General features: G+C 35.8%; 1 protein-coding gene and 1 pseudogene across 2 annotated transcripts in view; one reads left to right on the top strand and one right to left on the bottom strand.

The window, feature by feature from the left end:
• The window catches only part of MMS22L (MMS22 like, DNA repair protein), a 146166-nt gene that overhangs the window by 69207 nt on the left and 51220 nt on the right, over nucleotides 1–25739 (bottom strand). For both annotated transcript variants that reach the window (XM_060115026.1, XM_060115027.1), the window contains exons 12-14: nucleotides 25000–25119; nucleotides 21071–21297; nucleotides 18678–19181 (exon numbers count right to left, since the gene is read on the bottom strand). In XM_060115026.1, the coding sequence (XP_059971009.1) occupies nucleotides 18678–19181; nucleotides 21071–21297; nucleotides 25000–25119 (851 nt within the window). The remainder of the gene's footprint in view (nucleotides 1–18677; nucleotides 19182–21070; nucleotides 21298–24999; nucleotides 25120–25739) is intronic.
• On the top strand, nucleotides 23272–24245 carry LOC132500079 (nucleophosmin-like; annotated as a pseudogene).

Below are 25739 nucleotides of genomic sequence, written 5' to 3'. Positions count from 1 at the left end.
TGTGGAGATATAAAACTTGGAGCCATTAAATAGCTGGTTTTCACTACACTGTAGCTCTATGAATGTAGGATACAGCTTGGTGTACACAGAACACTTGTTGGTTCAGTACTGAGACACAGAAAGTATTCAAGAAATGTATACTGAGTTACACTGGAATTCCTCCCAGGAAACCAAAAGAAAAAAAAATGCCAACTGTTAATATGTGTATGCATATACACATAAATACATATATATTTATCTTTTACAGATTATAACATTTATATACAAAAAACCCTTAAAACTTCTATATATCCAAAAGGAAATGTAAAATGCAATCTTCAATATATTTAAAACATACATGATGTTCCTAAGTTGATGTATTCAATCTATAATTTGCTATGGCAAACTAATATTAAAAATCAAACAAGGTTACTTAGTGAGAGGTCATTAGAACAATTCTCATTCAGGGTTATAAGCTTTTCAAAGAAAAGTTCATTTTATAATGAAATTGCTTTACTCTAACAAGAAAAATAATTTTTCTTTCCCTACTTTTTTCCTGGGGGCATTCCTCTCAAAGCTCATCATCATTCTAAATATTTAAATCTGGAATGGTGGCTGCCTGGACTAGATGTACAACTGTTTTCCAACCGTTCACTATTTTAAGCTGGATTCTCCATTTCTTGAACCCAAGATATTTCTTGTTCTTGGCTAAATCCTTCATTTCCCTGAAGGACACACTGTCTGGCAGTATATCTCAAAAGTATTAAACTAGAAGAAAAAAAAGCAAGTGGCACAGCTGTATGCAACATCTCTGGTATGACAACATTTATGTAAACTTTTGAAAATGCACAATGCAATACTACATATTGGTTTTGGATTCTATTTTGTCATGTTAAATTAACAAAGTTTGTTGTACTGAAAAGATCAAATGTTTATAGAACATTTAAAAAGTGGGGGGGAAAGATACATTAAGGTTTCAGAGAACGGGAACAGGAAAAAAAAAACCACAACAGATGTCGGAAGAAAGAAATGTAGAAAAATATACCAATGACATAGTGCTGTAATTAACAATTCACTAAAGATCCTTACATATGCTTATAAGTGGCTAAGTTTTTTATTATTAGTAAAAGGAATATGTTAAAGATATAAGAAACAACATTGAAAACTTTTGAATGAGTATCTATCCACCTAAGCACAAGCTGCTAAAGACTTATAATGTCTCCTTTCTAATTTTTCTGCCACCAATCAGCTCTGCAACATAGTGTGACTGACTTATTGCCATATAATCACATACTTTATTTCATATAGGGCAATCTCAGAGAAAATTGTGTAAGTGATGTAGAAGAGTTTTAAGGACAGCCTCTTCAACATTTGGTTATTGATCACAGTGTACTTCTTTGCTTGTATGTCGGCCTCACTATACTGGGGCACTTGAGAGCAGCAATCTCTATTTTCAGCATCTCCGTTTTCTCCAATACCAGCACAAGGTCTGCCACAGCAGGTACTTACTGGGCACTCAATAAAGGTGGATTGACTGAAAAGTATACTTATTTCTGTTTCATGCAAAGGCACAAAATTAATACAGCCAGAATTCTCTAAGCTGTAAGAAAAAAAAAAGGGAGGGGGGAGACACTACTAAGAAACTAGAGTTAATTTATGCTTTCACTTCAAACATAACTGGTATTCTTTTCAGGGACTACCATTGAACCAAACATTCAGAATGGAGCTCTAAAAATCTTAACTTAGAGTGGAAAACTCTGTATCTTAAAATTTACTTGTAATATACATTCTTTCACTTCACTTCTCTGAAATCAATGGATAAGCAGTAATGATAATAAAAGCAATCATCACTTGGGTACTCTGTTAGACACTTGACATATATTATCTCTTTTGGTCTTCAAACCAGCTCTTTAATGTGTATTACTACACACATTTTACAGATTAGAAAAATTGAGGTTCAAAGAGAATACATGACTTACTGAAGATTAAAGTGAAAGAAAAGTGGCAGAGTGAGAATTAAAATTCACATCAGCAACCTTTTGAAAAATACAGCAATTTTTTACTATAAGCAAAAGACATTAATTATTCCAAGTATGATCTGTACATACTAAATGGCGTGAAGTGGAAATGTGCTCTGCTGGTTTTGACGCTGGATATATTAATAACTCACAAAATTGAACTACAACTAATATCCTGATTAAATAAACTGAGTAACCCAAATTTTCAACGAGGATCTTGAAAAATCAGATAGTTACAAGAGCCAAGCCAAGTTAAAACCATGTATAGCTCCTAAATGTTTACTGGGGCTAAATAAATTAAGGTTTATTATACCACAAGATACTAAATAGCCTTATACAATGTGTATATGTAGAGAGATGTCTTTGATATCTCTTTCATTAAAAAACTAAAGTTGTAGAAATTTCCAAGGTATAAAATCCCACGTTTCCCACTTAAAATAAGAGGTGGTAAAAGAGGCAGTGTGGATAAAAGGAGAAGCAACAGCAGTTTAGAAGAACAGTCTACAAAGGGTTAATAGTAGTTCCCTTTATGGGAGGGAGGTTGAGGAGAGAAATGACTTATTTTCTGCAGCATACAATTGTATATTATTTATATTCTTTACAGGATACACGAATTTTGATAAAATAAAACTTAAAAAGAGAGGCATTAAAAACTCTCTCTCTAGAGCCTTCCAGTGCTTTAGAAGTTATACTGAAAACTTTATTTTATATTCTGTATTAATAGTAAGAAAAACAGGGCTTAAAGAAAATAGTAGGGAACATATGCTGACAAATGCAGGAAAATTCTTTTTTTAAATTCTGGGAGACGAAAGCTAATTAACCCTTTTACCTGTGACTTCACCCCAAACTCTAGAAGTTTTCTATCTCTAGTTTTCTATAGAGCTACAGTTTTGTTCCAAAGGGGACAAAATTTTTATGTTTATAGTCTAAGGTTTTCTCCTACTAGTTAAAAATTTGCTTCTATAGGATGTATGTAATTACGTATACATAAACCTTGAATGTAATTAAATCATGGCTCCCAACTTTTTTTAAAAAAGAACTATGTCTAAGACTCTTTAAATGATTTGGTTTAAAATATAAAGTATCTTTCACATATAATCAAACATGTCTATGAAGATCAAAGTCTCATTTACGATGTTGTAAGTGGCACCTTTAGAGTTGTGTGGTACACAATTTGTAATACAACAGTTCCCAAGAACCCTACCAAGAAACACATAAAGACATTCATCACAGCTTTGTATCTAATGGTGAAAGTTTCAACACAGTATAAATTTTCACCAAGAAATGGTCAAGTAAACTATGGTATATCCACACAGGGGAATATTATGAAGCCACCAAAAATAACGTTGCAAATGTCACTGATATGGAAAGCAACTGATGATAGACTAAGTGAAAAAAGCAGGCCACTAAACAGTATTTAACCCCATTTTTGGTTCTAAAAGTGCATATGAATAGGAAAAGTCTAGAAGGATGTAACAAAATATTAATAGCAGTTCTTCCCCATGATAAGTGACTTTTTAAAAAAAACTTGCCTATATTTTCTAAGTTTTATATCACAAACATATAAAAGCCTAATATTGGGCTTCCCTGGTGGCACAGTGGTTGAGAGTCCGCCTGCCGATGTAGGGGACACGGGTTCATGCCCCGGTCCGGGAAGATCCCACATGCCGCGGAGTGGCTGGGCCCGTGAGCCATGGCCGCTGAGCCTGCGCATCCGGAGCCTGTGCTCCGCAACGGGAGAGGCCACAGTAGTGAGAGGCCCGTGAAACGCAAAAGAAAAAAAAAGAAAAAGAAAAAGCCTAATATTGATCTTTTTTTTTAAATCACAACTGCAGGAGTAAAATGAAACAAAAGTGTTCTTCACCATAGGGTTTTGCTGGGTTTTGTTTTGTTTTAAATCATTTGGCTTATAGGAAAAACCTTTTCCTTCCATCCCACCCCCTCCCTAAGAGGGAGATTTATGCAGCATAAGCTACATAAGCAGGAGCGTATTTCACTTTGTATTTTTATCAAGTATCTTTGAAACTGTGCTAACACTGTGGTTGGTAGTCTGAATTAGATTTTGAAGATTAGTTGTTAGTAAAGTGCTGTTATTTATAAAAATATATAATTGAGAGATCAACCAACCCAACTAAGGCCCCCTGAACAAACACTATTCTAGGAAGAGTATACTGGGCTTTCTTGCTCTGAGGAGTTTCACTTCATAAATGGATTAACTCTTGGTTAACTAGAAAATTCTGGAACAACGAATTTACCAATAACGATTTTTTTTAAAGCAATTCACTATGAAGTATGCTCTAAAATATCCTTTCCTTTGCATCCTACCACTGGCAGCTTTTCACCGCCAAAGAGTTCCAAATTACTGAAAGTCTACAGAGGATGCTCTTTTCTTTGGTATCTTTTACTGGTTTCCAGGAAAATGCCAGTAGGAGGCAGCAACGACTGGTGGCAACAGCGGCGGCTCCACTCTGCACAGTAGTTAGCTACTGGCTTCATTCCTCTGTCATTACAGAAGCAAGATGACACTGTTCTCTAATCCAGCCAAACCTGATAAGTACCATCAACCTGTCACTTCCTACATTTCAAATTCTAACATCACAGCATCAAAGAGTTTTTACATTTCGATTTCTTTTGCTGGCAGCAGCCGGTAGCCTCTCATTCTCCCACGGTATTCTAATGCTGCATTTGCACACCGGGGTTACTCCCAGACTGAATAGCAGGTCATCTCCTGCTCACTGAGCTCATCTGTGGCCCATGTGCTAGGCAATTTAGATCCAATCAGCCCTTATTTAGCTCAAGAGTAATGAGCAGCATAGTGACACAGACTTAAGCCTGACCCTCAGGATACTGCTCATCAAGCAGTAAAACTGTGACAAAATCATTCATCTTCCACCCGCTGGCAAGAAATAATACTCGCACTCACTGTATTACTTTTCAAGATAAAAAAAAAAAAAAAAAGTCCTGAATTTTCATGATGTGAGACATTAATTTGCAGAAAGCTGAATTCCCTTAAACCTCCCTGTTGCTATGAGCTCACCAGGGGGAAATAGGCCTTAGGAGACTGAAATGGAATAAAGAAAATTGCTCTAGCTTTCTTTTCATTTTAAATAAGCCTTAAATCTGACAAGAGATATACTAAAGAGAGAAAAATATATATCTTGTAAGGTAAAGAAGAAACAACTGAAATTAAGAGTTCCAAAGGCTAGTTTCACTCCTTATATTTGTTCTCAATTTTGTTAAAATATAAATAAAATTTGAACCAGAGCAATCACTCACCCTTCTCCACAAGGTAGATAGAGAAAGGTAAGGAAGTGTTCCTTATAGGCCATATCATGGCAAAAGTAAATTCATATCATAAAACAAAAATGTACTCTGATGTTTTCTAAGAAACACATCTTAAAGAAAACAACTTTAGGGTAATTACCAGAAGATGGTGTGGATAGCTAGGAACATTTTTAAACTACAAAAAATCTACTTTTTCACAATGTACAGTGCCTTCTGAGGTCTTATTAATCTAAAAATAATGGGATAATTAAGAGATCAGTTTCCTTCTCTCACTGATACATCACATCATTCAAAAACATGTTTAGTGGCTTACTGTACTACATTAAACATAAATACTTAAATTACTTGCCTCCTCACTTGTTTCCTCTGAGTACTTCCCTTTTATAACCAAAGGCCACAACGGTAGTCTATCTACCAAGTTTCTTAAGACTGGGTCCACCTACTGAAATTGCAATTTAAGGTCTTTTTATCCATTCCACAGTTGGAAAAGAGTTAACTTTAACAAACCCATCACAAATGGGATTTGCCAGTCTTCAGTATATTTATTATAACAATTGGTCTTTGGTTTAAGAAACATAGCCCTGTGTGGTACCATGAAAGAGGACAGTGGCAATGCCTTCCTATAAACTTACTACTGAATTTCATCCAAAGCTTCAAAGATCTGGGTGGTTTAAATACTTATAGTGAACCATGGGGTTCAGACAAAGAACCACAGTGACATAAGTAAGATTGAGTAAAGTAGCTTTTGCCACATCCCAACGTCTTTTGATTTGTTATCATTTTGCTAAAAAGAAATATTCCAGTGCTTGGTACAGAAAATAATCATGGCATTTCTATTCCCAAAGCTCATCCACTTGCAAAAGAATGAAATGTTTCCTTTCTAGCTCATCCACTTGCAAAAGAATGAAATGTATATTTCTTTTGTCCTTGTCATTTTATCCCAATGTTCATCCCAATTTTTTTCAGTGTTCTTTCACCACTCTTACCTTCCTTTTCCTAATTATGAGAGGTGGAATTTACTGTTTTCATTCAAACTTTGAGAACAACTATGAATCAGAAGTCATAAAGCTCCATTCATCTACTTCTTCAAAGTAATCTTGAAAAAACATCTATAATATAGAGCTCTATTCACATCTTACTTTACTTTTGTAATTTTGCAGATGGGGTTAAATATTAGATCTGACCTAGATTATAACTGCAGATTACAAGACTAGGGGCACAGCAGACAGAAAAAATAGAAGATTAAGAAGATTAAGATTAAGAAGATTAAGAAAAGTGGGTAAGGGCTTCCCTGGTGGTGCAGTGGTTAAGAATCCACCCAGCAACGCTGGGGACACGTTAAAGCCCTGGTCCAGGAAGATCCCACATGCTACGGAGCAACAAGGCCTGTGAGCCACAGCTACTGAGCCTGTGCTCTAGAGCTCGCGAGCCACAACTACTGAAGCCCACGCACCACAACTATTGAAGCCTGTGCACCTAGAGCCTGTGCTCTGCAACAAGAGAAGCCACTGTGATGAGAAGCCTGTGCACTGCAACGAAGAGTAGCCCCCACTCACGGCAACTAGAGAAAGCCTGTGCGCAGCAACAAAGACCCAATGCAGCCAAAAATAAAATAAATAAATAAACTCATTAAAAAAAAAAGTGGGTAGGACTAAGAAGTCCATGGACACTTTGGTACCTTTTCTTTGTACCCAGCATTCTGAAATTCACACAGATGTGCTCTGCTATGAGTCTAATTTCTTCCATTGTGCTACAGTCACTCAAAAGGCCCTTCAATAAGGAACCTTCCACTCCAGGGAACTACTTTAAATTATTTTATCAATTATTTCCTCCATTCCATTATTTCAGTTCCCTCTTCCAAATATCTTGCTTCCAACCCAATCCAAATACAGAAGATCTCTACTTTTAGATCCAAAGTGTTCCTGTGGACCCAGTCTCGATGGAGAGGTTCTGGAACCTCTGAAAAACAAGGTAAAAGCTCAAAGGCCCACTTACTCCATCTGTTTCCATATTTTAGTAGGAGAATAATTTGGTTATAAATACTGAATTGGCAAAATAAAATAAACCTTTCAATTAACTGAGATGAATGATGAGAAGATGACAGGAGTCTTCCTGTCATCCTCCAGAAGTCCCTTCCACCCACTGGTACTTAGAAGACAATAAGCACAGAGTTGAAATTCAGATTATGTGTTAAATCCATTAAATTCATAGCCTGGCTGTACAGATACTGTTCTCTACTTTCATGTGGATATCGGCAAGAATTGGGAACAAGTATAAATCATTATCAAATAATACTGAATCGTTGAAATAATAAAATATGAAATGGTGAAAAAGTGATGGTTTCAATAAACACATAAGTACCTTTCTATTTTCTGTCTTTCATGTAATAAATACATGAATGTATATCATATATGTGCACTTAACTGGTTTACGGATGTATGCCAAGTGCCTATAATAACGCCTGCTATCGTGGTAGGCACTCACAAATATTAGTTGGATTTGCTGAATAGTTTGTTTAATGAATTATGTATCCTCTGTAGAAAAACAATTACAATACAAAGTAGAAAGCAATAAAGGGCATTAGAGAGAAAATGTTACGGAAATTCAAAGGAAAGTGAGATTATTCAAGATTGGGGACACATGGATAAGCATACGTAGCTTGGAATGAAGGATAACATTGTTCACATAAAAATAAAGAAAACGTAAATGAAGACAACAAACATATATTGAGAGATTATTATGGTCCATGGTCTGGATAGGTGCAGCATCTAAGTCAGTGCTGATTGAGAGCTCTGCTGCTGTCCACTGCAGCAGCCACTAACTGCCTGTAGTCAGTGAGCACTTGATATGTAACTAGTGTGACAGAGAAGTTGAATTTGTTATTTTATATTCATTAACTTAAATTGTCACACACAGCTAGTGTGTATGGACAGCAGAGACCTAAGCAGATTTTCACAGAAATCCTATAAGGTAGGGGCTGTTTTACAAACGTGCAACTGAAGCTTAGAAAAGGTTAAGTAACTTCCCAAGACTGCACTGTTGGCAAGTAGAGGAGGGATGATTTGATCTCAGGTTTATTGACCCTAAAGCCCCTGTTTTTTATACTACGCTGCAACAGGAAGAACTCTCAAACACTTCCTTAAGAAGCAGAGGAAAAAAGCACAACTTGCTATGGGGGATTTGACTACTACTGCCCGAAATCCTGACTGCTCCCATGTATGATGCTCCTATATGAAGCTCTCTGATTCCATCTCTAGCTGTGATCTATTTACTACTAACTTCTGAAACCACCTTTTCCTTCCCCCAAATCCCTCTAAATAAGGGGTTTTTTGGTTTGTTTTTTTCTTTTCCTGTACTCTGCCACTCCATCTCTTTGCCTACTGTAACCAGCACTGACCACTTCTGACTTCTGATCTTAACAATTGCTTTCACTCCTTGAATTTAACCCTTTTCTAATCATTGGTTATCACATAACTGCAGCTTCTTCAGGCCTCAGATCTGGCTCTACTGTCCTGGCCATGCTCTGGTCTGAACCCTCAACTGGTTTTGACAGGAAAATATTAAAAAAACGGTAAAAAAAAGACTTGGAGATTTCTTGGTAATTAGTAGTTCCATTTGACTAAAGTAAAGGAGAACCACAAGAAAAAGTTGCAGAAATTGGTAAAGCCAGACTGTGGATAACTTCGAAAGCCATGAAAAGGAATGAGACATTTTCTCTGGGTCTATTAGGATGTCATTAAAGGTGTTAAAATACAGAATGACATAAGCAGAATTGCTCTCCAAGAAGATAAATGTGGCAAGAGAATATGAGATGAGCAAAAGCACAAATGAAAAAATAAATAGGACTTCATTAAAATTTTAAAAATTTATGCTGCGGGCTTCCCTGGTGGCACAGTGGTTGAGAGTCCGCCTGCCGATGCAGGGGACATGGGTTCCTGCCCCGGTCCGGGAAGATCCCACATGCCGCAAAGCGGCTAGGCCCGTGAGCTATGGCCATTGAGCCTGCGTGTCCGGAGCCTGTGCTCCGCAACGGGAGAGGCCACAACAGTGAGAGGCCCGCGTACCGCAAAAAAAAAAAAAAAAAAAAAATTATGCTGCAAAGGACATTAAGAAAGTGAAAAGATAATCCACAGAATGGGAGAAAATATTTGTGAATCATATATCTGATGAGGGACTTGTATTTAAATATATTAAGAATTCTTATAATTCAGTAACAAAAAGACAAATAACCCAATTTAAAAATGGGCAAAGGGCCCAAATAGATATTTCTCCAGAGAAGACATAACGATCAATAAGCACATGAAAAGCATGTGATCAGCATCACTAGCCACCAAGGAAATGCAAATCAAAACTATAATGAAATACCTACTACCTCACATCCACTAAGATCACTCAATCAGAAAGACACTTAGCAACCAGTGTTGGTGAGGATGTGGAGAAACTGCAATTCTTATATACTGTAAGTGGGAGTGTAAAATGGTGCAACGGAAACAGTTTGGCATTTCCTTAAAAGTTGAAACAAAGTTATCACATGACCCAGCAATTCTACTCCTAAGTATATAACCAAGAGAAATAAAAACATGTCCACACAAAAACTTGTACACAAATGTTCACAGCAACATTATTCATAATAGCCAAAAAAGTGCAAACAACCCAATGTTCATCAACTGATGAATGGATAAATAAAATGTGGTATATTCATACAATGGATTATTTGGTAATAAAAAGAAATAAAGTACTGATACATGCTTTAATATGAATAAACCTTGAAATTATTATTCTAAATGAAAGAAAATAGTCACAAAAAATGATGTGTTGTATGATTCCATTTATACGAAAGATGCAGGATAGGCAAATCTATAGAGACAGAAAGTAGATTAGTGATTGCTAGGGAAGAGGGGTTGGGGAAATTGGGAGTGACTGCTAATAGGTACAGGGTTTCTTTTGGAAGTGACAAACTGTTCTAAAATTGTGGCGAAGGTTGCACAACTCTGTGAATGTACTAAAACCATTAATTATACTGTATGTGAACTTTATCTTAATAAAGCTGGTCAAAAAGTGAATTGTATAAGTGATATGCCTCAAAAAGCCGATTAAAAAAAAAAAGGTGGTTTGAGAAGGGAAGGCACTGGAGGCAGGGAGATTAGGCAAGCATTAATAATGGTCTAAAAATGGAGGGAATGGTAGTGAGAATAAAGAAGGGATAATAAAAGAGAGCCTCCAAAGACATTAAAAAAAATTCTCTCACTCAACTAGATATAGAGAGAAAGGAAGGACATACATACATGTCACATTTCTACCTTTAAAAAATTACTTTTCTTTTCCTGCAGCAGTTCATTACCGTCTTAGTAACACAGAATCACAATTTCCAATAGTTCTATAATTGTTGAGGCAATGTTCATGTTCTCTACAATCCTGACTTTATTTTTACAACAAAGAACCTGATTCATTTACCCGTCAAAAAGCCGTTTCCTAAACGGCCACTATGTAAAAGGTACTATATTAGGAATGGGTTAAAAACCATCCAAGGTAAGTCCACACACACACACACACACACACACACACAGGTCCACTGAGGTTTCCTGGCATAAAGTGTAGTACAAAGAAACAATTATATTATGGGTTCTTTTGAAAATAATAATAATGATAATAATAGCAACATCTAACATTTATTGAACACTCACTAATATGCCAGGGACTATGTTAGCCACTTTACATTCCTGATTACATTTAATCCTTAAAGCTTTGTGCTATTATCCTCATTTTACCAATAAGGTTGAGATTTGGACACATAACTTTTCCCTTATAATACTTTAAAAGAATCACTTTGTACTTAGGCAAGGAGAATTCATATCTATGTAACAGGTCTAGTTGGAGACTAAATAAATGACCCAAAATATTAACTCCTATACATGAAAAATTAAGTAGATAACTTATGTTTCAGCAAAATACAAAAAAGGTACACAAACATTTCCAAGTTATCAGGGTGAGTTGATATTACTGCATGATCTATAAAATATGTAACATAAAAGGGCCATAGTAAACACACTTTGCAAAATTCAAGTCTGGTAAAGAGTAAATAAGCAAACAAACAAAAAAGCTAATTCATAGTATATATGTAAAAATCTCAGTTGAAAGATACATGAAATATTTAATGATGAAGAGAAATATTTACATTATATATATTTCCAAAATACTAATACTAGTACATCCCCTTAGAGATGCTTTCTCTGAAGCAACCAAAACTGGTAGATTGATCACTCTTAGTGGACAACACAAGTATCTGATTTTTCAAATAAAAACTGGAAATATATTTTTCCATGGAGCATACTCATGTGTTCCCTCTCAAATTATTAGAACATTGCCCTAAAAATTTGCATAAAATCAAATCAAAATCTGCATCAAATATATATTTCATATATATAGTATAAATGATGTACATATGTATATACATGACACACATATGTACATATACATAGATATATGTGCATACATATACATGAAACAGATCAGCAGATATTTTGGGCAATCCAGGATATACTAATCAAACTTTGCAAATAAATAACTCATAATAATTTGATTACTTAAAAAATCACATTAGTTTCAAAGTTGTTTTGTAGTAAGCCATTCTTCAATAATTAGAAGCTGTAACCCATTATACTAACAGAACACCCAACAACAAAAGGAGGAAAAGCCTTGCATGCTGTCAAGAGTCCCCTTTCTATTTTTCCTGAAAAATCATGTAAATTATTTGGCAATCAGTAGAGCCTCACAAGAATATTTCCCCTTGTACTACCTCCTTCCCTACCTAGAAAATTCCTAGTTATCTCTCCAAAGGAAAGATTAAAACAAATTTTTTTTGTTTAGAATAAATGATACCATACCGATAAAGGTTAAAATAACTATTGAGGGTGGAAAATATTTGAGGGGAATGATATACACAGTTTTTCTGTGCACATGTGTATGCACACATGCACACACACAAACACACACACACACCCATCCCAAATGTCAAAAAAGATGTATAACAAACAGATGAACTTGCAAGTTCGTGGAAAAAGAAGAAAAGGGTTTAAAAATATATGTACTTTCAAAATGTATTTTGAAGCCAGGAAAAATAATCTTAAACCTTTTAAGGAGTTACACTTGAGCACGTACAGTATCAAAAACAGGTAATCATCCCTCCTGAATTATTTCTTAGTCTCCACATTTAACATGTTAGACAAGTTTTCAGCTGCCTTTAGACTTCTTTGAAACTACGCTCTTGTTTAATATAAAATAGGATGTCAGTTGATCAATATCCATTTGGCTTAAATTCATAAGTCCACAACCCCCCTTAAGTGGTAGAACAAACAGGTACAAGGCCTGAAGATTTATTGTTTCTTTTTAAACTCCGAATGATATTTGCAGATGCCAAAAGGCATTTTGAAATCACTCCACCCCTACTTCAGTACAAATGAAAAAGGGGGATGGGGAGGAGAATCTCATGAGGCCTTGTATGTCAAGTTTTTGCCCAGAGCTAATTTTCATAGCTGTGTTATAAAACCCTGAAAATGGAGGTTTATAATGGAAATGCTGACAGACCCTTAACTATAGCAGCATGAATGGATATAATTAAAGAAAAGCTTTTGGCTACACCTAACTTCACAAATTAAAGACTGCCATTTTTGTATTAACCTCAAATAACAGCCAAGTGAGAACTAGAAATGTGATTTCAGAAAGGGAATGTGAAATGTTAAAGATGACTGCTCAAACTATTTGACTTTCGGAGTTTTAAACACAGAGGCATTTAGTTAACATAACCAAGTCAGTATTTTCATAATGCTACTTAATCAGTGATAAAGAATGCTCTGGTGAGCCAGCAGCTCCAGTTAGCAGAAAGTGGCATATGAAGTTATTATTTCTTAACAGCCTAGAGGGAGCCGCTTCTCCCTTTAATCAGTGATCTTAGTTCCTTCCTACTTATAATTTCTCTGTCATACAGTTATAAAACTATTACCCAGTTCAACACACACAGGCGCACATCCTGCACACACATTTATGCAGGGACCGGTACCTTATTCCCACCTGAATTACAAAACAGAAGAGATTGCTAAGGTAAAAAGTATTTCATTCTTTCCCTCGTCAGGGATGCAGCCAGGAATAAATATCATCAATCTATGTAACCCATCTTCCCTATCTAAACCAAAATTCAAAGAATTTAGCTCTGTTCTTAACTTAAAAGGAAAAAAAAAAGCCTATGCTTTAATTTTTAACAACTATTCAAATTATTTTTAAACTTTCTAATAGTATTAGTAGAAAAAATATTATAGGAGACCTCAAAGACGCCTATGAAAAGATCTTCAGTGAAGTTTCAGATTTTGGGTTAAGAAATTAGGAACACATCTCTATGATCAAATACCTAGAGGACTTTTCTTGTGTTTCCCCTCCCTGCCTCCCTTCCTTCTTTCTTTCTTTTTAAGGTAAACAATTCTAAATGATCTCTGGGGCCCCTTTTCCCCCAAAGATCCCAAACTAAAAGCAAGTCTGTCTTGACAATATCTGCCTTGGAAGGAAGTACTGAAGATTGATATAATAAAATAAAACTATGCAAGTCACAGTCCCTCTTATTATATACCGCAATCAGTCTCATTGAAGGACTGTGTGCAAATCACTATGCAAGCCTCAGAAATTTAAAAGATGGCAGTGCCTAAACCATGACAGCATTAATAATGACCTGCACATTACTACACCATTCTTATTCACACATTGATCTCATACTGTTCGATAACCTTGGCAACAGAAGTTCTACATGATTTCACATTCTCTTACAGCAATTGTTTTTGATCATAGTTGACCAGTATAAAACAAAACCAAAAGTAAACATTTGTACAAGGAATTAAATGTTACCAAAATAAATAGTTTTGTCCTTTTTTGCATTGGTTAGTCCTGAAGAGCAACAACATACTCCTTGCCCTCTGGTCAAGATGATAGCAAATTACAATCTCAAACCAGATCTCGTTTAAAAGAAATTATTAATACAAATGTAAAGTTACTCTCACCTTATATAATTGAGAGTTGTCATTATGCCTCTTGATTCTGACCTCTGTACTTCTGAATACATGGATTAACAGAGGTGCATTATAGTTTACAAGGTACTTGGCAAGCAATATTTTCGCAACACTCCTGACATGCTCTAATGCTAAAAACTTCTACTAAATTGAATTTAAACAGCCAAAATTTGGTTTTTTACCAGAAGTGAAATTTAGATGGTTGAAGTGGTGTTAATAATAAATCAAAGATAAATTATTATTATAAATAAAATGTGATTTACTTGTCTCCACACCTCTTTGTGATTTATTTTTCCAACTAATGACTCATTAAAAAAATATGTAACTTGCAAAATTAGAAAAACAAAGTAATTGAAAGCCCCAATAAGAAATTACCCTTTTTTTTTTTCGCAGCAAAAATAAAAGGTAAAATCACTCAGAAGTATACATAAGTAGTGGTAATACTTTCAGGTTTGCCAACAGATTTCATTCATCTAATTACTTCCTAATTTATAAAAACTGTGGTGGTATGGTTAGTGTCTGTTTAGTTATTTGTAAACTATTATAAAGACAGTGTAAGAAGGCAGCTATGGTATAGGGGTTAGAGTCTGAGGGGTGATTCTGAAACAACTGTGTTATTTTAGGTAAATTACAAAAAGTAAAAAGTCTCCATGTTTCCATTTCTTCATCTATAAACAGGGATGACAGGATTGGTAAAGATATACATGAGATAGTATTTATAAACTGTACATCTTTTAAGAATACAAGAATTATTCTTGTGTTTCTAGTTACTACTTTTGAAGAATGACCAAAAAAGTTCCAGTTAAGAGCCTGAAGACAAAGTCAGTAAATAAAGAAAAAATAATTTCCTATTTATTACTTTCACTGTATTTCCATTTTTAAAGCCTCTCCAACCTTCAAAATAAATCTCCTTCTCCTACTACCAAGTTTCCATTAACATTTTAAACAAACTTCTGTGTTTAACTTATCTTGGAATGCATATTTTCTAAATATACTCCATAAACTAATCTAAAATTGAGAAAGGAGGTTTTCTCATACACGATCAGGGAGACTGAAATTGGTGCAAATTTTTAAAAATTAAATGGGACGATTAAACGGGACTGGAAATATCCACCCACATTTAAAATGTACATACACTAATTCACTCTTAGGAATTAATCTACAGATGTACCTTCACAAGTTCACAGAGAATGTGTTTATAATAACAAAATGGTAAATAATATAAATTTCCATTATTTGGGGATTGGCTAAATAAAGTTTGGTGCATTCATATAATGAAACACTAAGTAGCCATTAAAAACAACTAGATAGGTTTCCATATACTAACATGAAAAGCTGTCTAGGAAATATTAAGTGAAAAAATGAAGCTGCAGAACAAAGATCATTTCTTTTGTGTTTTAAGCCTGTGAATGGGAAGAAGTCTGGAAGGTTCTATAACAAGCCATTTTAATTTATGGAGTAGAAATAGAGCATCACTGAGGTTGGACCAGATAATTCTTTGTTGCGTGGGCTGTCCTGTACATTGTAGGCTATTTATGTAGCAGTATCCCTGACCTCCACGCACTAGATGCTGGGTAGCACCTCTCATATATGACAATCAAAAACTTCTCCAGACACTGCCCAATGTCCCTTGGGGGAAAACCTCACCCCTAGGTGAGAACCGTTGAACTAGAGAATAAAAGAGGGAAGTTGGGGAAAGGAACTTTTACTTGTCACCTTATACCTCATTTTTTTTTCTTTTACCATTTTTACCATGACAACATACTACATTTGCAATTTAAAGAAAAATTTCAGGGACTTCTCTGGTAGCACAGTGGTTAAGAATCCGCCTGCCAATGCAGGGTACATGGGTTCCAGCCCTGGTCTGGGAAGATCCCACATGCCACAGAGCAACTTAGCCCGTGTGCCACAGCTACTGAGCCTGCGCTCTAGATCCCATGAGCCACAACTACTGAGCCCGCATGCCACAACTACTGAAGCCCGCACGCCTAGAGCTCGCGCTGTGCAACAAGAGAAGCCACTGCAATGAGAAGCCTGCTGACCGCAATGAAGAGTAGCCCCTGATCTCCACCACTAAAGTCCATGCGCAGCAACGAAGACCCAACACAGCCATAAATAAATAAATAAATAAATAAATGTTTCCTTAAAAAAAAAAAGAAAAATTTCACAACAAAAGAAGATTCCTCCACACTGCCCCACTGTTCTCCAAACTACTGGATTGGCCAAAAAGCTCGTTCAGGTTTTCCGAACGAACTTTTTGGCCAACCCAATACTTTGAAGAACCTGGGAAAAAAAAAAAAATGTTCCTCCAAATTTCTAACTAAAAAATTAAATAGTATTTGTAAGATATGAATCTTTGTTTAAAAAAACATATATAAGAAATAATACAATTGTTAAGACAAATAAAAAAGACTTTTCTGTCTTTAATGGAAAAGGTAGAAAGATATATGGATTCTGCCACTTGGTTCCATGACTGCATCTTCCCAAGATGCCCAAACTCTCACGTCATTTTCTACTCTTTTGCCCAGACTGCAGCACTATCACCAGGATGGTTTAGACCAGCTCCTTCCTCTTCCTTCTTGTTTTGTATATTCAGACAAATATAAACAAACAAACCAAAAATGGTACCAGAAATATGGAAATTCCTAATTCTGCCCAAGAAGCACAGGAAAGTACTACTTACCACTTATTTAAAAATTGAACAAACAGAATGAATTTGGCACTTGGAAAAGTATATTATCTGCTAATAAACTCTACTAGACTTAGAAAGAACAAATGTACTTCGTGGAAAAGGTCCAGAATCAGTAGAAGCTTCTTCTAATGAAGTTGGCTATTCATTTACTTACCCATTTATCTATCCATCCACCTAAATATTTGATACAGCTTACATTCGGGGATAAGGGGATGATTATCTGATCAAGAACTAGAGTACATAAATATAAAAACTACACAAAATCTAAAGAGTGAAAACCCGTGGATTAATCTGTATGAACACACAGCCCAACATAAAGCAAATTAAGAAAATTAGTAATAAATGAAACTCGTAATGAATAAATGTCCAAAATTCGGAAATTTCATCAAGTTTACTATCTTTGAAAAACAGATGCTACTTTTGTAATGTGCAGCTAAGAAGAGGGAAGCAGTCTCTTCATTAACTTCAGACATGATTTTAAATAAAATCATATTTTTATACCTAACTTTTACACAACTTTTTAGTGCCAGTGACTAACTGCACTGAGTGGTAGTATCTAACTTCTCAAGAACATGTACTTTAAAGGTGAAACTGTTATGTAGAAAGGGCCTTATAGGCAATAAATGTCATAATCACTGTTCTTATCCATTATTGTTTGGGTCGGAGGGTATCTGCTTATTTGCATAATTTAAGTGGATCTGAGAACAGTAAGTTTTGTATAGATGATTGGTGTTATAAATAGAGCAATCCTATCTTTTTTTTAAATAAATTTATTTTTGGCTGTGTTGGGGCTTCATTGCTGTGTGCGGGCTTTCTCTAGTTGTGAGTGGGAGTGTTGTGGTGCGCAGGCTTCTCTTTACGGTGGCCTCTCTTGTTGCGGAGCACAGGCTCTAGGTGTGTGGGCTTCAGTAGTTGTGGCACGTGGGCTCAGTAGTTGTGGCATGCAGGCTTAGTTGCTCCATGGCATGTGGGATCTTCCCAGACCAGGGCTCGAACCCGTGTCCCCTGCATTGGCAGGCGGATTCTTAACCACTGTGCCACCAGGGAAGCCTCGAACAATCCTATCTTAATCTTAGAATAAACTATTTCAGCTGGAAGTATTGTACTGGCCAAAAAGTTCGTTTGGGTTTTCCTGTAAGATCTTTTGGAAAAACCCAAACAAATTTTTTGGCCAATCAAATATTTCAGCATTTGAGGCTGCAACTCTGCAGCAAAATATTTAAAGAAACTTACTTTTTTTTAATGGTACAATGTGGCCAAAATCTCCTTATGCACACAAAGCTGCGTATGTTTCAATGAAAGCCACCTCAGATTTGAGCTCATGGTCTTGCTTAGAATGTCTGAAATATCCCTCTGGATAATAATGCTCTTCTAGGAGAGGCAGAGAGGAAAGAAGGGGCCAAGAGGCATGGCTCTTGGACTACACCAGAGCTACGCTTGATTTAGTTTAGTTTTATGTGTTTGCACGTAAGCTTTCTTTCAAAGCACTGTTTGAAAACTACTGACTTATGTTACATTGCAGTAAAACTCCTTTAGCTCCTCTCTTTACAACTGAATTTCATGAGTATGTTAAAAGGAAAACTTTAATATAGAACCAACACAGGTGATGATATAAAGCAAATCAATAAATCAGAACATTACTGGAAAGCTTACCTGATTCTGGCCAGAACAGCTTGTAGAAAGCTCAACACTGTCCTAAGTTCAGATTCTTGACAAGCTCGTAGAAGCATACTAAAGCCATCATTAAGCAGTTTTTCATGGGAAGGATGCAAGCAATGGCTAGTCTCAAACACCTCTTGAACACCATCAATATATATGGAAAGAAGTGACCAGAGAGTCTGTCTTTGTCCCATTTCATCATTCTTAGATACCAAGAACTCCTTTGCTTTCTCCCGGAAAGCACCTGAAAATATCTCAGCCAAAACACTGATGTCCAGGTTTTTCTGGGTGTACATCAAGAGGAAGGCCATCTGACCCTTCCAAATGAGAGGAGATGTTATAAAGGCAGGCTTGAGGAAATTTAAGAGGCCTAAAACATGACTTGCTACATCTTCCACCTCTGCCACACATGCTAACAGTAGAAAAAGGCTAAAAAAGTTTTGCAGACCAACTTCAGTTAGTTCTTCCATTCTTTTTTGATGGAATTTAGAATATATCCTGTAAAACAAAAAGCTGAATTAATAAAATTGTTTCATTCACAAAAATGCATCTTTCAAAATAACATTTCACTCAATACTCATGACAGTCTCATTACTTTAAATTGTTATCTATTTCTACATTATGGTGCTATTGTGTCACTTTTCCTGCTTCGAAAACAACCTCACAGAACACCACTGCCCCCCCTTACCTTCAAATTTCTCAAGGATGCAGCAAGCATCTATAAGTGAATCAAAGGATTCAGTGGCTTTCCCCAAAGGACAGTAAAAATGTTATTTTCATAATACATGGCTTTTCCTTTTATTTTAGTCCCCCCATTACCTTTCTTTTTAAATTCTTATTGACAAATAAAAGAGTACATAATCCTTTCAAGTACAACTTGTTGCACTTTATAGAAATCTTAACAGGGCAATTTTATGTAACAATTTTCCTTAAACCCTTTCTCCCTCTACCCTTCACAAAGACTTGGCTCTTGCTTTACTTATATGTTAAGACAATTTAAAGCTCTGGAAAAATTATTTTACCTACTTACAAAGAAAAATTGTTAGTGTTCAAATATCCAAGACTAGCCATTTAAAAAGCTGCTATCAATACTATTCAATATAATTTAAAAGTTGATGTACTTTTCTTTCATCAATTAAGGGATTAGAATTGAAAACCATTTTGAATCTTACTTATGGATTGTTAAATTTCTTTGTAACTTCTATAATTGGTTTATTCAAGATAGAAATGATTAATGCTTATGAGAGGTTAAATGTTTATTTATAAACAATGAAGCTGATAAGCTCCTGAAAGTAAAGATCTGCTTAATTATCTTTATATCCTCCATCTTGCCCATGATAGCGCTTGGTAGAGAGACTTGTTACTGAATTCCAATTTCTTTTAGCAATAAAGTTCTGAGTATTATGTCTTCCATAAAATGATTTAAGATTCAAAAACAAACTGGCAAACAGAACAAAATAAAAAAAACTACTGTTTGAGCTACCTAATTACTTGGAGGTTTAACAAAGACACTACCATTAAAAATATATATATATATTCTAAATAAAAAATCTAAACTGTATCACCATAGCCTTGCAAGAATTATTCATTGTGTGAATGAAACAGGAATTTCATGTAGTGATTCTTGAGAAGTCTCTACCTAAATTAAGAAGTATTCTGCTGTGAGAGCTTCCAACACATAAGCTGAGCAAGTGGTAGAGGGCAGTCTACTGCACAGAGGGCTAGAAAAGGGGTTAATAGGCAAAAGAAGTAGAACAAGGTTAGACAATTAAGAATCACACCCATTTAACAAGCAAAACTTCCAAAAAAGAATAGAGAAATGTGATCAAAAGTTTATTTTACCACACCAGAAATGAAAATGGCAAACTCCTCAAATAAGAACATCAGAGTTATTTGGTTCTATTATATTCTGGTTAGTTTTCATGCAAGAAAGCAGGGCTTGTGGGACTGGTGGGCTCCAAGAACACGAAGTTTTATAGACTGAATCTACCACCTGCCAATGTATGATGTGGAGATGTTTCTTATTTCTATAATTTTTAATAAAATACATGCAAAGAATTACATAAAACATTACAATTAATTTTGACAAGAAAAATAACAGTTCTCTTATATCCCTGCATTTAATATATGGAATTTCAATCTTCAGGACTGATGAGATAAATAAGAAACTAAAATCCTCCCCAAGTTATGGATACTAGGTTTGTTCCTTACTATAACAAATTGACAAGATCAAAATGCTCCATAATTTTCTGTCCTACATTAACGAATACATTTAAAATGTAAACCATAAAGACAAACAAGCACAAGTTAACTTAAAAAATACAAACAGTAAAACTTCTCCAAAGATATAAGTGAACATTCATGACAAAGAAAGATATGGCACATACCTTCCTTTGACTTGTTTCCAAGGATGAGGGCCATTGCTCTTCATTGCTTTCTTAACAACTTTTGCCAAAATGCAAAGGAAAATAGTGTAACTACTGCTGGATTTATAGAGGTCATGATCTTGTTTATCACAACAGCAGGTCTTCACCATTTCTAGCATAGACAAGGGTGACTTAATGACATATGTAAGGCCTTTCAAAGGAAGCCAAGAAATACTGAAAGAACTATTCTAAAAGCAAAAGACAGAAAACAAGTATTAAGTCTCTGAATAAATAAAAATGGAAAGCTGTAAATCCCAATTAGCTCACTAGAAGTTTGACTCTTCTTAGTCATAAAAATTACACAGCCAATACCACATATTCCCCTAAAATAAAAATTCCATTCAAGCACAGAACACCAAGGGGTATTCAAATTTCTGGATTATCCCCAAAATGTCTTTTTAACCGTTGGTTTGTTCAAATTAGGATAGCAACAAGATCCATACATTGCATTTGGTTGACATGTCTCTTAAATCTCTTTTATTCTATACATTTCCCAATGTTTTTGCCACATTTATCAGGTAATTTATTGTGTGGTATTTCCTAGATTCTGGATTTAGCTGCTTGTATCTTCCTAGACTCATTAACATATTCTTTCATCCTCTATCTTTTCTGTAAAGTGGTAGCTGTACCTAGTAGACTGCTCAGATTCAGGTCAAGTTTTCTGGAGAGAATCTTTCATTGGTAGTACTGAGTACCTCCTATTTCAGTTAGCAAAGAGGCACATACGTTCTCACCGTCATTCTTTTTGTGATGTTGAGACTGATCATGCTGTCAGCCTGATCTATCCATTTTAGTGATCCCTGCAGTTTGAGCAGCCATGGATGATCATCATCCAGATGGCTTATTTCATTGGATGTATGGAGCAGAGATTTTCTATCATTCCTTCTAAACTACCTCATCAGAAATTTGGTACTCTAAAATATAGTTTATATTTTCATTTATTTACAGTTTCCAGAATAACAACTTTTCTAAAAGTACCATAAACTCAAGGATTTAAACTTCCCTATGCCCAAATTTCCCAGTGTTGGGAACTGGGAGCTCCTTAAATTTGGTTCCTGTGTCCTTCTGACGTGACTCCAGCTTACTCTGATATCTTCCTTGCTTTCAGGTATGACAAGATACTCTAGACTCATCTTGTATACATTCTGCCTGAGAATTAGAATTGGTCATTTCTCCCACCAGCCTGACAAATGTGCTTCAGAGAAAGGTATTTTTCCCATTTTTAATATGCTTAATTATGTACAAACCCAAACTTGTAATTTACTTGTAAATCCTCCATATCTATTTTCCACCTTGACTGAGGGGTTCACTTTGTATTTACCCAGAGAACGAAATGTTCCAAATCTTCTCTTCTCTCCACACACAAGTAACTCAATCTTTTAAATGTACCTTTAAAATTTTATCTTCCAAGTTTGTCCTCTCCTTTTAAAATCCACTATCCCTATTTTAGTTCTCACTCACTGCATTATTTGCTTCTACTACTACACTGGACTACTAACTCATCTGTACCCAATTCCTTTATACTACTTTCAGAAAAAAAGTTCTCAAACACATACCTAATGTGTCACGTCCTTGCTTTCCAATGTCTCCTGAATAAATCATAACTCAACAATTATCTTTAACCCTTCATAATCCAGCCCCAGACTAACTTCTCTACTTTCCTTATCTCCCGTATCTCTCCATAATCACCTCAGACCCATCATTCAGAACTATTTAACACAGTAGGAATAAATCATGTTTTTCATGTCTCTTTACATTTGTCCACACTATTCCTTTTGCTTGGATGTTCATTTTCTTATGTACTTGGAAAATTCTACTCATTTCCCAGGTCAACTTAAAAAATTATGACTTCATAAAGTCTTCTACAAGTCCATAAACTGGGTCAGAGACTCCTTCCTTTAGCCTTCCACAGTATTATAACTATTTTTCTACAATATTTGTGCTTCTGCCCACTAGCCTATAAGCTACTCAAATGACAAGACTAGTTCTTATTCAAGACAGCATTAACTGTTCAATGTGTTGCAAGCAATCAATAGTTGTTAGAAAACACTTATAAAAGAAGATTTTTTAAAAATATCTTTCTGGCACAATTTGGGCTACTTTGCTTAATCTCACCCTTAAGAGAAAAGGGGCCCTGGTCTGATTCCATCCTGCACGACTGTTCCTTGGAACGGTAGTCTTTTATCTCCGTCCACTTTCTCTCCCACCAAAGTGCGTGCCACCAACCCATGGAAGATTCAATGGACATGGACATGAGCCCCCTGAGGCCCCAGAATTATCTTTTCGGTTGTGAACTAAAGGCCGACAAAGTTTATCACTTTAAGGTGGATAATGATGAAAATGAGCACCAGTTATCTTTAAGAACGGTCAGTTTAGGGGCTGGTGCAAAGGATGAATTGCACATTGTCGAAGCAGAAGTGATGAATTATGAAGGCAGTCCAATTAAAGTAACACTGACAACTTTGAAAATGTCTGTGCAGCCAACGGTTTCCCTTGGGGGCTTTGAAATAACACCACCTGTGGTCTTATGGTTGAAGTGTGGTTCAGGGCCTGTGCATATTAGTGGACAGCACTTAGTAGCTGTGGAGGAAGATGCAGAGTCAGAAGATGAAGTGGAGGAGGTTGTGAAACTCCTAAGTATATCTGGAAAGTGTTCTGCCCCTGGAAGTGGTAGCAAAGTGCCACAGAAAAAAAGTAAAACTTGCTGCTGATGAAGATGAAGGTGATGATGACGATGATGATGATGACAACGATGATGATGATGACTATGATGATGAGGAAGCTGAAGAAAAAGCTCCAGTAAAGAAATCTGTATGAGATACTCCAGCCAAAAATGCACAAAAATCAAACCAGAATGGAAAAGACTCAAAACCATCAATACCAAGATCAAAAAGTCAAGAATCCTTCAAAAAACAGGAAAAAACTCCTAAAACACCGAAAGGACCTAGCTCTGTAGAAGACATTAAAGCAAAAATGCAAGCAAGTATAGAAAAAGGTGGTTCCCTTCCCAAAGTGGAAGCCAAATTCATCAATTATGTGAAGAATTGTTTCCGGATGACTGATCAGGAGGCTATTCAAGATCTCTGGCAGTGGAGGAAGTCTCTTTAAGAAAATAGTTTAAACAGTTTGTAAAAATTTTCCATCTTATTTCATTTCTGTAACAGTTGATATCTGGCTGTCCTTTTTATAATGCAGAGTGAGAACTTCCCCTACCGTGTCTGATAAATGTTGTCCAGGTTCCATTGCCAAGAATGTGTTGTCCAAAATGCCTGTTTAGGGCCTCCCTGGTGGCGCAAGTGGTTGAGAGTCCGCCTGCCGATGCAGGGGATACGGGTTCGTGCCCCGGTCTGGGAGGATCCCATATGCCGCGGAGCGGCTGGGCCCGTGAGCCATGGCCGCTGAGCCTGCGCGTCCGGAGCCTGCGCGTCCGGAGCCTGTGCTCCGCAACGGGGGAGGCCACAACAGTGAGAGGCCCGCATACCGCAAAAAAAAAAAAAAAAAAACAAAATGCCTGTTTAGTTTTTAAAGATGGAACTCCATCCTTTGCTTAGCTTAAAGTATGTATGGAATGTTATGATAGGACATAATAGTAGTGGTGGTCAGACAAACAGAAATGGTGGGGAGACAAAAATATACATGTGAAATAAACTCAGTATTTTAATACAAAAATAAAAAAGAGAAAAGGGACCTTACATGCTCCATTCCCTTTTGCCAATGCTCTTTAGGTAATGTGAAAAATAAAAGTGTTTTTGAGCTACTCTAATCGTCTTTGAAAAATTAGTTTTAAGAAAAATCCATAATTATATATAATTAAGCCATGAAAATACTCCTCACATATCATGTACAAATTCTTCAAATTCCCAGAACAAATTCATATTCTATTTACTCACCAGGTTCTTACTGTAATATTCCCACAGAATGGTGACAACTGCAATGTTCGGCTCCCAGAAATCACAAAGGGTCAAACAACAGTGAAGATACATTCGTAACTGCTCTTCTAGTATACCATCCTAAAAAATAAACTGAAATTGTGAGGAGCTAAATGCGCTCTGGCAACACACAGTATCAGTTGATATTGCACTGAATAACCTGCTCCTAAAAAGAATATAAATATATATCACCAAGTCATACCCATTCTCATCTTCAGACCAGAAGGTCTAAATCAGCATAAGGTATACTTCTAAAACTTTGCTTTAGAGACCATTAGTATATTCAGATAACTGAAATTACATAACTCAATTTGACTTTTTACTCAGTTATTTAACAATTACAATAGGTATTTAATAACTGATGGTGTAGAACCCAGAGACTGAAAAAGAAACCCAAACCAGAAAGAAGTAGCATAAATGATCGAATAATTAAGATGTACACAAATCCAGAGGACTTGCTCATACTTAAGTATCAATATGAGGTCAAATTCTTTATGGGAATATAAGTGTTGTTCTTCTAAAAACCAGAGGATTGGCAGAGTACATATATTTTAACCTTTTAGGAAGTGGCAACAGGAGAGAGTAGAAAAGAAGTGACACTTTAATTTAATCTTCTATGATGAAACAACCATGCATGTTTGTTAAAAAGTGACACATGACTGAATTCCAATCATTCAGCAATCATTTATTCAAAGCTTACT

Source organism: Mesoplodon densirostris, chromosome 12 (genome assembly GCF_025265405.1).
Source record: "Mesoplodon densirostris isolate mMesDen1 chromosome 12, mMesDen1 primary haplotype, whole genome shotgun sequence".
NCBI lineage: Eukaryota > Metazoa > Chordata > Mammalia > Artiodactyla > Ziphiidae > Mesoplodon > Mesoplodon densirostris.
This window is presented reverse-complemented; position numbering and strand designations above follow the sequence as displayed.